Here is a 15,381-nt window from a genome sequence, read left to right on the forward strand (position 1 = left end):
TAGAAATTAAACTCCAGTCTCAGATTTCCTCCACGTCTTTTCCTCCCAGCCAGGTTCGAACAAAAACACTTCAGTAACACAAAAACACTAGAACAATTTTCTAATGAACTTATAGAACGAAGAAATTTCCAATACTGAACCACAATAAATCATGACGTGAGCATTGCTGCACCAAAAAACACATGCACTTATACAGGTACACACCATAACTTATGGAAAATAATATTTTAAGATCAATTTTTGACATTGTTTTGACACTGTACATGTGTCAAAATGTGGTTGGACGATTTCAAATTAAAAAAAACTGAGACAAGGACATATTTGGAAGAGAAAAACCAAAGTTTTTTATTTAATTTGAAATCGTCCAACCACATTTTAACATGTGTGCAGTGTCAAAATGGTGTCAAAAAATTGGTGTTAAAATATCATTTTCCAAAACTTATTGCCCACCAAACAACCAACTACACATACCAAAGTTTAAAAGAAAAATGATATTTTAACACAAATTTTTGACACCATTTTGACACTGCAAACTGTCAAAATGTGATTAGACGATTTCAAATTAAAAAAAACTGAGACAAGAACATATTTGGAAGAAAAAAATCAAAGTTTTTTCTTTTTTAATTTGAAATCGTCCAACTACATTTTGATACATGTGCAGTGTCAAAATAGTGTCAAAAAATTAGTGTTAAAATATCATTATTGTCCATGACCCAACAACTTAACGTCGCCTGCCTATCCAATCCATCAGGAATCTGTTATGAATGGTACGTTTATTTATCTCATCACCAACCACGTCCTTACACAAAAAATACTCTATTTGAGACTTATACTCGTTACACCTCCAAAATTTCTTTATGCACCTCTTCGAAAAGTGACTTCTAAATTACATATTTAAAATGTTTTTCAGAATTTCCAGAATAATATTTAGGAATTATTCTCAGAACTTTCAAAATAAGATTTTAAGAACAAAATTTTCATAATATAGTTTCTTGACCAGAATTTCTTGAACTTATAAAATGCCCTTCGAAATGGGTTGTTTTAGAATATCTGTATATTAAATATGTTTCAGAACGAGATTTTCGAAAAACTTGAAATATGTTTCCGATAAAACATTCCAAAATGAGTTTTTTTTTTCTGCATTTTTTTCTCTTCTACCTATGCATTGTTATCTCTCTCTTCTTCTTTTTTTTTCTTTGCGGCAGTGGTGCGATCGTGACAGTAGTAGGATGTGGTGCAACGATGAAGGGTATTGAAGTCTTTTCCTAGTATTGTGTAGGTGCAGAAAGTAATATCCTAAGTTTGAAACCATATTACCACAGTACCAAGACAATGAAGGCCCAACTTAATTTCTTCCACAAAAACATAGAATCTTTCTTCCTATTCCATGCAAGTCATTGAGGTTGACAAAAAGCATATTAAATCGAAGTTTGTAACATGGATATATAATAACTTTACATACTTTACCCGTTTTCCTAAGAAAAAAAGTTACTGTATTCTATCTGTATACTTCTTGACACTCTCACGAAACTAAGTTAGGTGCCTGGAAAGTTTTCAAGAACATGGATACTGATTTATGTATATTTTCTTACTTTTTTTAAGTACAACAATGTTCTACAGATATAAATGAAAAAAATAAAGAGTGCATAAAGAATGTTCTACAGAAAATGACTAGGAAACATTATCAGTTGCTAATTTATTGCTACAAATTATCCACAAAAACTACTCTTTCTCTCTCAGATTCTTTACTTTTTGTTTGTAGTTCAACGGTTGACCCTTAGTTGGAACAGAACTACCAACACTGCAACCAACTAACTCAGCAACTAATTCTATAATGCTGATCTTAATTCTGTTTTCTCAGTTAATCTGATACTTCTGCTACTTGTTTTTGTCAGTTTATTCTCTTATGAGAGTTCTTAATTAGTTCATCTATTCTATTGAAAATGGCCTGATTTCTGAATTCTGAATTCTTCTTTGCTTTGAACAGGTTGTTGATTATTCCTTGTGTTGGTATCTGATAAAGTTGCAGCATTAAACGATCTAGGTAATGTATTGAGTCTATTTCATTAAGAACATTGTTCTTGTATTCTTGCCATCAAAATTTTTGTTCATAGCAGAGGTATTATTTCCTTCTACAAATAGTTTTGTTCATAGCAGCTAATTCATTGTATGTCTCATCAAAGTTTGATTTTGACTGAGAAACTTTGTAACCCTTTTATAAATGAAATCAATTTAGTGTGATTGATTCATCAAATAACATTACACATCCTTAATTAACCCAACTACATCAATAATATTGATATTTTATTAGGTGAAGTTGATGCACTAAAGAAGGCTCTTACAAAAAATTCAAAATAGTACCCTAGAATCTGAGCAAGAAACAGATAAATCAATCTGAAGGTAAGGTTGATTTGATTACATGGATAATCCTGAAGGCCATGACAAAAAATTTAAAGGTACACCACAACATGAGGCTCCAAAACCTGATCTGTCTGAGAAACAAATGCATCAATCAGAAGGTAATAAATTTGGTGGAATGGATCACCCTAAAGGTCCTGACAAAGAAATCAGAAGAGCACCACATCATGAGGCTCCAAAACATCATCAATCTAGGAAACATAAGAATCAATTTGAAGGTGATATAAAGCACATGGATCACCCTGAAGGTCCTGACCAAAAATTTAAAGGTGAACCACAACACCAGACTCCAGAATTTGATCATTCCAAGAAGAAAAATCATCAATTAGAAGGTGTGGTTGATCACCCAAAAAGTCCTAACCAAAAGTTCAAAGGTCCCCTAACTCCAAAACATGGTGAATCCAGAAAGCAAGAGAATCAAGTTGAAGGCGAGGATGAATACATAGATGACCCTGAAGGTCCTAACCAAAAGTTCAAAGGTGTTCCACAACAGCAGACTTTAGAATCTGATCAATCTGACAGAGAGGCTGGTTTCACGGATCACTCTATAGAGCCTAAACCAACATTCAAAGATGCACCACAATATGAGGCCACAGAACCTGATCAATCCAAGAAACAAAGTGAGGTTGACTACATGAATTCTCCCAAAGATTCTGTTGATGAATCTGAGAAACCAGTTACTCAATCTGAAGCCAAAAGTATACCAAATCCAGCCACTAAAAGTGCAGATGACAAAGGAAAACAAAATTTGCAAACCACTGACAAAGAGGTCCCTCCTATGCTAGGAGCACAAAAGGAAACCACTGAAGGGGAAGATGAAATCAATAGCACAGGTAATCCTTAGGAACATTTTCTTCTTCTAAAAGATACTAATATGTAACTAGTTTTTTCCAAAATATTTTACTGATAGTTAATATTCATATAAGATTTACTAATTATAGAGTAAGACCCTATAATTAGATAGTGGAATCCATTGCTTTGAGTTTTCATAAATTTCAACTAACTATAAAAACTTCGTTGAAAAATGTGTGTATTGTCAGTACATTTTATGTCTAGATGTTAGCTGAGAAGAAATACAAAAGATATGTTACAAATTACCAACAATGACGGAGTATTCCCTAATTGTTCTCTAGGACTTGAAAGAACTGAAAATAAGAAACCAGAAGATTCATCAAGTCACTTAACTGCAACCTCCCAAGATCAAGGTAAAGGTGAAATTGCACCATTGAAGAAGCATTTTTGGAGTAATTGGCCAGTTATTGGTGATGGTCTTAAGGCCTCTATACCCAAGCAACCTAAAACTGACTTTCCTGATGAGAAACAGCAAGAACACATCGAGGTTAAAGTTGATGAAGATAACAAACGTAAGCACTCCAACTATGAGTAAATTATTTGTCATTTCACTATAGTTTTGCAAGAAAGCACTGTTGGGTGATCCAACTTTTGGGTTTATAAAAGGAATTGGTGTAGTTTACTCTTCATTTTCATGATAATTGTGCTTGGTTTCAAAGATCGGTGATAGAAGTTTTGTTTATATTGCCATGAAATGATGATGTTAATTTGTTCTGCAGAACCAGCTGCAGAAGTTGTTCCTGCTGAAACAACATCTAGTGAATCAAGTGTAGCAGCGAGTACTAAGACATTGGAAATTCTTAAAAGTGTTGTGTACGGTGGTTTGATTGAATCATTAACAAGTCTCAGTGTTGTGACATCTGCTGCTAGTGCTGATGCGACAACATGTAGGATATTTTATTTTCATTTCATCATTCTTATTTCATTTCTCTTTAAAATAATACTCGAAGATCAGTGCTATTTTGTTTATATGGAATTATACTTTTCTTTTGGTGTAAACTGATATTTAGTATTCTCAAATATGTATGAAGAAAAAGATGAAACATTTTCATAAATTTTCACATAGAAAGATGTCAACAGGTGTTTATGCATCATGAACAACATTGTTGCTCTTCGAACAAACATTGTTAACAATGTGACTGCAGGAAAAAATAACAGAAGAGTAAGTTTTCGAAATTAATATTACAACATTAGTGACAATTTATTATTTTGCAGTGAACATTGTGGCTCTGTCTATGGCTAATCTGATTGGTGGACTTTTCATACTTGGTCATAATGTGAGTTATATATCTTAAATTCCCTTTATATATAGATCAATAGATTACTTAACGTTGGTCAATACTTGCACTTGAAACTTGAATTGGTTTACATTTCAGCTGGAGGAACTGAAATCTGAACAAGTGGATCGGTACATAGAGTTACTGGGTCAGAAGGATAATTTCATTCTGCATGCTTTTATAGCAGTCATATCATTCCTTGTGTTTGGATTAGTGCCACCTGTGGTATATGGCTTTTCATTTGGTGAGAGTGGTGACAAGGATTTCAAACTAGCTGCTGTTGCTGCAGCTTCTATACTATGCATCACTCTGCTTTCCATTGCCAAAGCATATATCAAGAGACCAAGCAGCTACTTGACATACTTCAAAACGGTGCTTTACTATATCAGCACTGGTGCTGTGGCCTCAGTGCTTTCTTACATAGCTGGTGATCTTGTGAAGGAACTTATAGAAAAGCTTGGGTGGTTTGATTCAGCATCAAATTTTTCCTTGATGATTCCTGGGGATAGGCATTCAACAACCCAAAGGGGATCATACTAAGAAAAGGTGTTAAGGACTTTAATTGATCGATTTTATTTTTTATTCAGTGTAAAATGAGTGTGTAACTCCTTAAAATGGTTGTTGTCACTAAGGAAAATAATAAACAAACATCACTCGGTGGAAATTTGCTTAAGATTGTCTAGGAAGGATAGTATCTATCACTTACTGGTCGTGCAAACTGTTCCATGCAAAATTGTTTGTTTTATGTTTCTAACGTCCTCTTCACAAGTGTCAGTTAGACAACATCAAATATCTTATTATTCGTGACTTTTGATTCTGGAAATTTACAATATTAATTTGCAAATAAGCCTGCATTATTTGATTCATCAAAAGTTACTCAATATTCATAACTAAACTGCTGAAATTGCCACCAAACTTACACAGTACAATTAAACAGTGAAAAATGCCCCAAAACGATCCAAATATTAGAAAAACAAAGAAGAACAAGCACCCATTTATAAACTTGACTAGCATCAGTGTTCAATGATGAAAGCTTGAAAGCTTGATATTGCATACACTGTCCAACACTGACAAGAAGTACTTCTTTTACCAAAAAAATGCATAAAAACTTTTCAGTATGAACCCCATCCAGAATTCTGAACACTGATGTGAGGAAGAGGCAAAGCGAAGTTTGGTTTTGGTTGAAACCATGGAAGCTGCTCTACCAGTTTCTTGATCTGGGCTCCAGCCACATAAGTAAGTAGTGAAGCCAATACTCCAGAAGTAACATAAAATGTGACAGTTTTGAAGTATGTCATGAAAGTGTTATTGGTTCTTTGGGTATGAGCTTTGGCAATGGCAAGGAATGTGATGCAAATGAGAGAAGCTCCTGCAACTGCTGCAAGCTTCAGATCCTTGTCATCACTCTCACCAAATGAGAAGCCATACACGAGTGGGGGCACTAACCCAAAGATAATGAATGATAAGATGGCAAAAAATGCATGCAGATAGAAATTCTCCCTCCTTCCCAGTTGTTCATAATACTTATCAACTTCTTCATCATTTCTTTCACTTCCCTCTTCTCTTGGTTTTGAAGCTTTCAAGTCCCTTAGCTGTATCCATGCATAGGAACACTTAGTTTCATCAAAAGAAAACTGTGTTGTTTTGGGAGACTATTGTGTTGTTTTAGGGTTGAAGGTAAAAACAAAAATGTTTGTTTTTGTAGGTTTTTCTAGATAAAGATGCTAAAGTGATATTTATATTTGGACCCAACATCTTTTTTTAACAAATTTTTTTCTACGACTATCACTATTTTATTGGTTGGTATATTTGAAAAAAAAATCAATAACAAACTACTACTACATAAGCGATTGGAAAAAAATTGTCAAAAGAAATTGTTAAAAAAATACTTTTCTTTATATTTATTTTCATTTGACAATAAAAAATGAAAAGAAAACTATAATTTTTTTTGGACTATGATATTTTAACAATTATTTTTAATAATTTTTTGATAACATATTATATGTCATTGGTTTGTATATTTGAAACGAATCAATCATAAGCTGTCACGTAAGCGGTTGTAAAAAAATTGTCAATAAAAGTTGTTATAAATATATTTTCCATTTTTCTTATGTATTGAAACAAGTTGTGTGATTTGTTAAGAATGTTAACCTTTGTAATTGTGGTTTTCCAAATAATAAATTTGTTTTAGTCTCTCAAAAAAATTAAAAGAAAAAACTTTAATCTTTAAATAATAAATTTAAATTAATTTTTTTGAGATTTAAAACTGAGAGTTTATAATTTAAGGTTTAAAGTTTATAAGTTAAGGAATTACAGCAATCATGCAATGAACAAAAACTTACATTATGAGTCAACACTGTAAGTCCACCGATTAGATTTGCAATACCCAGAGCAACAATACTCACTGCAAACACAATTTGTGAAAAATATATATAAATATATAAACTTGTTAGCACGACTTCTGGTCAATGATATCATATGATTTCAAGAATGTTTTAAACTTGGCATGATAGAGACTTTAGAAAAACATTATTCTTTTTCAAATATTAAAATTAGTTTATGTATAAATCAAAATTAATTTAAGGGTTAAATATGTTTTTAGTCCCCACGATTTTGGTTTTAGTCCCTCTTTCAAACTAAGGTACAATTTAGTCCTTCAACTTTAGAAAACTCTGGTTTTAGTCCTTTTTACCAATTTTTTTTAACTTTATTTGCTATTTCAAACGCGTTTCATTATAGCATTTGGGTTGTTTACACTGTTTGACACATTTTTGCTTCAATATTAACTGAGAAATGTGCTTGAAACAACAAATAAAGTTAAAAACATTTGATAAAAATGACTAAAATCAGAGTTTTCTAAAGTTGAAGGACTAAATTGTACCTTAGTTTGAAAGAGGGACTAAAACCAAAATCACCCAAATGTATAGAGACTAAAAACATATTTAACCCTTAATTTAAATTAAGTTATTTATTTATTTTCGTTAAAGAATGAATTAATATATAAGGAATACTTGGGTGACTCAATACATGAACTAATTTTAAAGTATAAAAAAAATTATTTCATGTTTTTATTCATTATAACATCCACACTACCCTTTTCATTAAAATAACAAGTAAATCACAGAAAAATATTCTTTGAGACATATAATTTTTTTTTAAATTCATCTGTACTATTTTTTTTACTTATTTATTTATTTTTTTTGAAAAAATACAAAAATTTACACTTTTATAATCTTTTTATCCTTGTATTCTATATCAAATAAATGTAAAAGTATGTTATAATATCATTATTCAAGTAAAAAAAATGTGAGGGATTGTTAATTCATGCATATATTACACTTTTTTGATATTTTAGTGGACATTAGTTATTATATATATATATATATATATATATATATATATATATATATACTTTTTTTTTTCAAACAAAAACAGTATTATAAAGTTCAAGTAAAATCATGATTGAGATTCATCCTATATATATTGTAATAGAAAGAAAAATGAAAAAGCAAAAGTATTGATTTCATACCTGTGGCAGCATCAGCACTTGCTGCAGATGTTACAACACTGAGGCTTGCTAATAATTCAGCCAAACCACCATAGACGATGCTTTTAAGAATTTCCCAACCCTTATTACTCTCTGCTGGGATGATAGGTTGTGAAACTGTATTAGATTGATCTGTTACATCAATTGCTATATCTCCAGAGTTTCTGTCTGAATTTCAACCAAAATACACCATAATCAATATAATGCTGCAGTAATATATATATATATATATATATATATATATATATATATATATATATATATATAATAATTAAATATAACTTTTTATAGAAGATTTGATACAAATTTTCATAATATAAATACTTACAAACTTCATTTCAAATCTAATGTAACAAAATTCGTTGATTGTTCTATTTATTGTATCACCTACTGTTAAATTATTATTTATTAATGTCTTCACTCAATATCTATACGTATCGATTTTATAATTTACGTGTGAAAACATTCCTTTTATAAGGGTAATGATTTTCAAGATTATGAGTGGTGTCTTCATCATATATATATATATTATGGCAAGTAGTCTCACAAAATGTTAAGCAGTTTTGTTATGTTATTTACGCATCGTTTTCTCTGGTACAACTAGCCTTGTCTGGAAGAATAAAAAAACTATATTTAGTAGCTATCTTATTCATCCTTTCCTTGTCATTATGGAAATTTAGAATATTTCAGTTAATTAACTTTATAATTTGTTATTTTAAAGTTCAAGTCTCAACTCTTAAAAGTTATATGTTTTTAAAATTTACCTTAGAATGGAATTGAAAAAATTATCATTATTAATAAAAAAAATTATAGGGTTTATTAACTCAGCCAATATTAATTGTGTTGTGTCCAATTGCTCAAATGATTAATTTAAACAGAAACTAAATAGATTATCAGCTTAACTCTGTTGACTTTTAGATCATTAAAAAAAGTATAAATTCCAATTATTTATAATTAATTGATGATACTTAAGTAAAAAATGGAAAAATATGTGATTGTTAAGTTCTCATTACCTCCAGGAGCTCGTGATACCAAACCAGTGAAGAAATCTTTGCCTGATGAAAAAACAAAGAAAAGAAAAAGTCAAAGTCAATGATAATAGTTAATATCAATTAAGCACTAATTAGGTGAAGTATTAAATTCTAGAACGTGTACTCTACTTCTCATTATTTTTTACGCGTTTTGCTGTTCAATTTCACATGGTTTCAACAACTGATAATATATTTAATTAAGTTGCCGGATCTGATTAATCACTTGAAAAAAGAAATATATATATATATATATATATATATATATAATATAATATAATATAATATTTGTATATATTCCATACTAATGCAAATACAAGTTTGACCTAAAATCTTCAAAATGAAAATAGAAAGAAAATATAGTAAAATTAGGCTGCAGGTTGATGCTTTGGAAGTATATAGAGAAGTAACATCAATGAATGTTGAAATCAACATTTCTCAAAAATGGTTGTTATATATATATATAAAATATTATAGTTGATAAACATGTTTTCTTAAGTGTATTTTTTTTCTTTAATAAGTATTTAATTAGTTATATAAATATTATAAATCAACACTAACAGTTTAGTGAATTAACTTTATTAATAAATAAATATAAGTTAATAAACTATAATAGTAATCTTTTAATTTCTATTAAAACAATATTCTCGATACTTGCTAGCTAAGGACAAAGTTTTGTTTCAACGATATATGATAATTTTGTAGTATTTTATTAAAGAGTGCAATCATAGACTAATAACATTCATTAATTCAAAGAAACAGCTTTCCATGTTTTGCTCTACAATAATTGCTTGAACTGAATGGTGTCGTATTGATGATTTTGTTATGAAAATTAATAAACATAGATTTTACATTTCAATTCACTTTAACGAATTTCTAAATTAAAACGTTTTTTTTTTTCAATTTAACATATTACAGAAGTGTTGTTTAAACGTTTTGGAATTATTTTTTTTGAAAAGAATCAAATACAAGAATTTCAAATAAATAATAGAATATGAGTAACATATCTTTGAAAACACGATTTATTATTTTAACTCGTAGTAGTCGTAATTTAAAATACGATTAAATTCTTTCTTGCATATTTTTGAAAAGTTCTATTGTTAAACTTCTTTTTCTTAAAATTTTTTCTACTATATATAGAAAAAGATTCAAAACATCAGTATTTTAGAATACCACTAACCATATTGTGTAATTTTATTTAAAATATATCAATTTCCCTAATTAAAATAAAAATAATTAGGCATGCATTTAGAACATTTTGCCCCTAGCATATACCATTGCATTTTTTTTTTCTATCTACATGCATCTTATTAAAATCTTTGCCCTAATAAGTATAATCATAACAATATAAAATTTTGTATTTTTTAAGAAAAAAAAAGTAAAAAATAGAAAAACATAGTATGAAATAAATGTAAAAAATTAGATGTGACAAATAATATTTTTCTATTTTAATTACTTTATAATAATAATATAGAGACACACCAAATCACAGTGATAGCGGGTAAACAAAACAAGAGTTACCTTTCTGAATGAGTAACGTAAAACATTCTGAGCATCGTACGAGACATTCAACGTCTCTTTCATCGTCATGAATCATTGGAGGAATTGTAGGAACTGTAACTGGCACTCCAACTGGAGGAACAGTAGGCGTAATTGGAGGACCTGTAACTTGCAGTCCAACTGGAGGAACAGTAGGCGTAACTGGAGGAACTGTAACTGGCACTCCAACTGGATGAACAGTAGACGTAACTGGAGGAACTGTAGCTGAAGGAGGCATAACTGGTTGTGTAGTGCAAAGCAAGACCTTGGTGATGCAAACTGCACAACTGGGGCAGTAGAATTCATGGTTTGGTGGCATCACGAACATGTTTTTCAAATATATTTCACGAACTTCTTCTGTAGGAGACATGGCTATGCCAATTGCAGGTCCATTTTTCATGTAAATAAAAGAATTAGAAGGGTTGAAATATAGCTTAGCAGAATCAAAATTTTCTTCCTCAACTTGATGTTTTTCATCTTCAGTTTCATTCTCTCTTTCTGGGATCTCTGTTTTGGATATAAAAGGAAGAACAACTGAAAATAAAAGTGTTTGAAAATTCCGATTAGCCCTACTATTGGTGAAAGTAACATTGTATGTAAAAAACCAAAAGAATATGTTATAATGGAGTTCAAATTTGTACCTTCTCTGTTTGTTTGTGCTAAGACCAACGTTTCAGCATCCATTTTTGTGGCAAGGTCGAGCTAAAATGGAAATGCTTGTGCGTCTAAATGCACACTTTCAACGTCATTTATAATGCCATTTTCACCATCCAACTCATTTCCAAGGTGTGAAGGTGTGAACGCAACCCTTCATTAAAAGAATATATATATAGCTTTGCAAGACGTGGAAGTTGACATCTAGGGATAGCAACATACTACAATAATATTCGACCTACAATAACAGAAATTAATGTTATTATTCTGTTACTTAATAGCTGTTTAAAAAATTTTATGGATATTTTAAAATTTACAAATATTCCGTGAATATCTACGAATATCTAAAATATATATTCTATACATTTTTAAAATAAAATTTAATAAAAATATAATATAATATAAATTAGTTATAAATTAAAGTTTATTTATTTTTTGTAGATAATAAATATTTGGGAACAGATAGTCTGATACTGCACCGTGTTTTAATGAACTCTTTATTAAAAAAATTAAAAGTGTATAGTATGATAATGTACTCAATCACAAACAACTTCAACACTCTAAAACAGAATAAATGTCACTATTATTTTCTTTTTATATTCAACAAATTTTTACCCACATTTTATAACTACTATTTTATTTTTGAATCTCTTTACTTTTTTGTAAATACAAAAATTAACTATTTTAACGATTAAAATATTTCTAAAAATGAGTTGTCAACCGGTAGAATTGAACAGTTTAGGAGGTAAATATTTATTATTTATTACATGTATCTAATATAACACTGATGTGGTCAAACACTGATAGAATGAAAAACAGTATATTTAAAACAAGTGTAGGTATATCTTTAATGCTTCATTAAACACAAATTAGCGAAAAAGTACGTAAAAAGGACAGAATATGAACTCTACTACTACTGCTATCTTTTAATTAATATAAAAATAAAGAAATTTAATATCAATTAATACAATAAACCTAACCAATTTTACTGTACTAGATTTTAATAAATCATTCTGATAAAGTAATTTAAACACAACTCAACTTCACCATTTAATAAAATTTACACCTATCATCAATGCATACTCAAAACACATTTAACTTACTGTTTAAGTAATCTAAAACTATCTTTCATTATTCATAAAATAATAACAAAAATTCCATCCTCAATATATTAATTATGCTTTTCCTACCTGTTTTCACTCCATCAAATTTTAAAGGTGTCCAGTAGATGTAGTTTAATTAATAAGAAAAAAAGCAATTATAATAATATAAAGAAATATAAATATAGTTTAAAATATATATATATATATATATATATATATATATATATATATATATATATATATAATGAATGACTCACCTAGAAGTATATTAAAATAATAAAATAAAATATATATTTTTTAATTTATACAAAAAAAAATTAACAAAATATTATAAGCAAATAGGAAGTGGTGATTTATTAACCCTACAACAGACTGCGTTGAAAGACTTTTTTGTGTTGAATGTGATAGTAATGTGTGAACACATGTAAATATATATAACACGTTTAACATTCATTCATACCTATCAACTTCAAATATATTTCTTTATACGTACAAGTTTAAATACTATGAAGTCTTTCAAAAATATTTATTAATTTTAAATCTTTAAATTTCCTAATAACTCTTATTATTAATTTATTATTATTAATAGCTATTTTAATATTAAAAAATAAAAATATGAATGAATGTAATTAAAATATAAAAACATCTCAAATTAAGATATTAATACTATGTATTAGACATGCAACTTAATTAAGTATAATATGCTTACATGTACTGTAAATAGGGAATTGAATATACTATTTTCTGGCTTTTTATTTAATAATTTATCGTTAATATTATATTTTCATTTAAAATAATTGTATTTCACTTTTCAGTTCATTAATTATTGCTGCATATTGATATTTACATCATAACAGTAAATCAATATAAATAATTATTATTTTAAATAAAAAAAGTTTAACTTTATAATTTATAAAGTCAATTTTAGAAATTGATGTTAAAATTTTGTTTTTTAATTAAGGGTATCATTTGAGTGTAATATTTTAGCTTTTTGGTATTATTTGTTAACTAAAATTGAAAATTCTATGCTATAAATTAAACCAAGTTTATGTGTAATGCGAATCTTTATTCTATAGATTGCTGAAATCTAAATTTGATCGAGGAAAACTAAAAATATTTAAAAATATGCTTCATCAAAAATAGTTCTTTTAATTAATCATATTTGTTTAATGGTTCTTAGCATGATTAGTGCTATAAAAACACGATCATGAGCTGTGCAAAGTTTATATATATATACATATATATATTGAAACCTATGACCAAGAACGATTAAAGTCCAAATTATTTACATATTTAATCCCAAAATTATAAGAAAATGTCAACAAAACTGGATCCAGTTTGATCTTTAACTATCATCACAGGTGGCAAAGATACATAGTAAGATTTGAGGAATATGTTTTGGTTTATAATACAATAAGAGAATAGTGTAATACAACATCTCATAGTTTTCTGGAAATTCATCTAAAATATCCCATTTAATATTTAGACAAAATTATTTTATTTTTCTAAATTCTTTTATATATATAAAAAGAAACTTATGTAGACAGAGAGGAAAGGAATTAAGAAAAAAAAAACATCACGTCGCCATCACTATCCTTTTCTCCACTTTGAAAAGAAATTATTATTTTAATAAAATGTATTTTTATTAAAGAAGATAGAAAATAATATAATAAGTGCCTATAGCGTCAACGAGAAACAGCGAAAGCGAAATCAATGTAGGCACAACTTGATATAATCCTAGTATAGTTATAGACCCAGTTAACAAACATTATTTGTATTTTTATGAAAAATAAGTTAATAAATTTATTTTATTTTCCACATATAATTTATGATTTTTTTATTAGTAATTCTTAAGATTTTTAATTCAAAAGACTAAAAAGTTCATTATTAGAATAGTTTTTAAAGATACTATATAAACTAAAAGATATTTACGTAATTATGATTGAAATATTTTTATATTAATATTGAATAAGCTTCATATTAAAGTTAATAATGTAATTTGGCAAATTAATTTGGTATGTGTTATAAAATCTATTTATATTGCAAAAATCATTTGGTTTATTAATGTTGGCATAAACTTTCTTTTTTTAGTCACAATTTTCTAACGTCTTCGTCTCCAAAAGGCACGGTTTGTGTGCAACATTTCTTCTTTTCCGGTTGAAAATGATTTTGATAAGAAGCTTTATGCGAATTCTTCCGTAGGTTATGGGTTTTGGATTGGTTCACAAACTCTATAAATAAAGTGTGGTGCTATCTTTCGGGCTGGTGTGCTATACAATAGTAAAGGAGGATTGGTGGTGAAGTTTTGTGATACACACTGAGTTTAAAAGCTCTCTTTCGCCTGTGTGAGACAATGGAAAAATGTTATCTTCGTCTATGAGAGGTAATGAAAGAGGATGAATTTGAGTGTCGTATCCTTTCGCCTGTGTGAGATAGTGGAGAGGAGAATGTTTTACCCTATAGCTCGTATCTTAGTATAGTGTTCAGTATGAGATTCACTAAAGTTGTTACTCCTAAGTTCTTAAAAAGTAGGGGAGACAGGTCCTTACTACGATGGTAGGATGACCTGACCACTCTATTGTGGGTATTAGTATGTTTGAAAGGGTTATGAGTATACTAATGGATGGTATCAGAAGTGAGCATGTTATATTAACTAAGTGTTGTGGGATTACTTATTCATTTCTTTTTGATTCAGACATTTTTATTTCTGTGTTATATATGTTATTGTACTTAGTTGTTTGTTGTTTGTTTGCGATGATCGTATAATATTTATGTTATACAGGAGCAAGTGATGATGCAGATATTACTGATGCGATGTAGACGGGTCGAGAGGATGGGAAATAATAAGGGGTTTTTACTAAATTTATTTTTTTAATAAGATTTTGACACAATATAATGTTACCTTTGATTTTTAATGCAATTGACGACTCTATTGTATTTTTTTTTCTAGGATGTGCTACAAG

At 28.7% G+C, this 15,381-nt stretch overlaps 2 protein-coding genes across 2 annotated transcripts; one reads left to right on the forward strand and one right to left on the reverse strand.

Annotated features, from left to right (window-relative positions):
- Positions 1-1,987: 1,987 nt before the first annotated feature.
- Positions 1,988-5,220, forward strand: LOC106773776 (involucrin; the record flags this gene model as incomplete). Its single annotated transcript, XM_014660524.1, is given in 6 exon segments — positions 1,988-2,044; positions 2,312-3,251; positions 3,552-3,782; positions 3,990-4,157; positions 4,486-4,547; positions 4,647-5,220. Coding segments are annotated over 5 exon segments (1,734 nt in total). The 3' UTR covers positions 5,088-5,220.
- A 184-nt stretch (positions 5,221-5,404) lies between these two features.
- On the reverse strand, positions 5,405-11,430 carry LOC106773813 (membrane protein of ER body 2). Its single transcript, XM_014660567.2, has 6 exons — positions 11,303-11,430; positions 10,644-11,195; positions 9,108-9,149; positions 8,077-8,262; positions 6,890-6,951; positions 5,405-6,139 (listed from the first exon to the last, which is right to left on the reverse strand). Exons 1-6 carry the CDS (start codon positions 11,343-11,345, stop codon positions 5,660-5,662), a joined length of 1,365 nt encoding a protein of 454 aa, XP_014516053.1. The 5' UTR covers positions 11,346-11,430; the 3' UTR covers positions 5,405-5,659.
- Between the last annotated feature and the right edge of the window lie 3,951 nt (positions 11,431-15,381).

The sequence above is a fragment of the Vigna radiata genome, chromosome 9 (assembly GCF_000741045.1).
Source record: "Vigna radiata var. radiata cultivar VC1973A chromosome 9, Vradiata_ver6, whole genome shotgun sequence".
In the NCBI taxonomy this organism is placed as follows: domain Eukaryota; kingdom Viridiplantae; phylum Streptophyta; class Magnoliopsida; order Fabales; family Fabaceae; genus Vigna; species Vigna radiata.

Excerpts from the sequence above, each read along its gene's own strand:
- LOC106773813 (XM_014660567.2), bottom strand. The coding sequence starts at position 11,345 with ATGGATGCTGAAACGTTGGTCTTAGCACAAACAAACAGAGAAG. Across the intron at positions 8,263-9,107 it reads GGTATCACGAGCTCCTGGAG|ACAGAAACTCTGGAGATATA; the intron begins GTAATGAGAACT and ends GTTGAAATTCAG. Across the intron at positions 6,952-8,076 it reads AAGTGCTGATGCTGCCACAG|TGAGTATTGTTGCTCTGGGT; the intron begins GTATGAAATCAA and ends TTGTGTTTGCAG.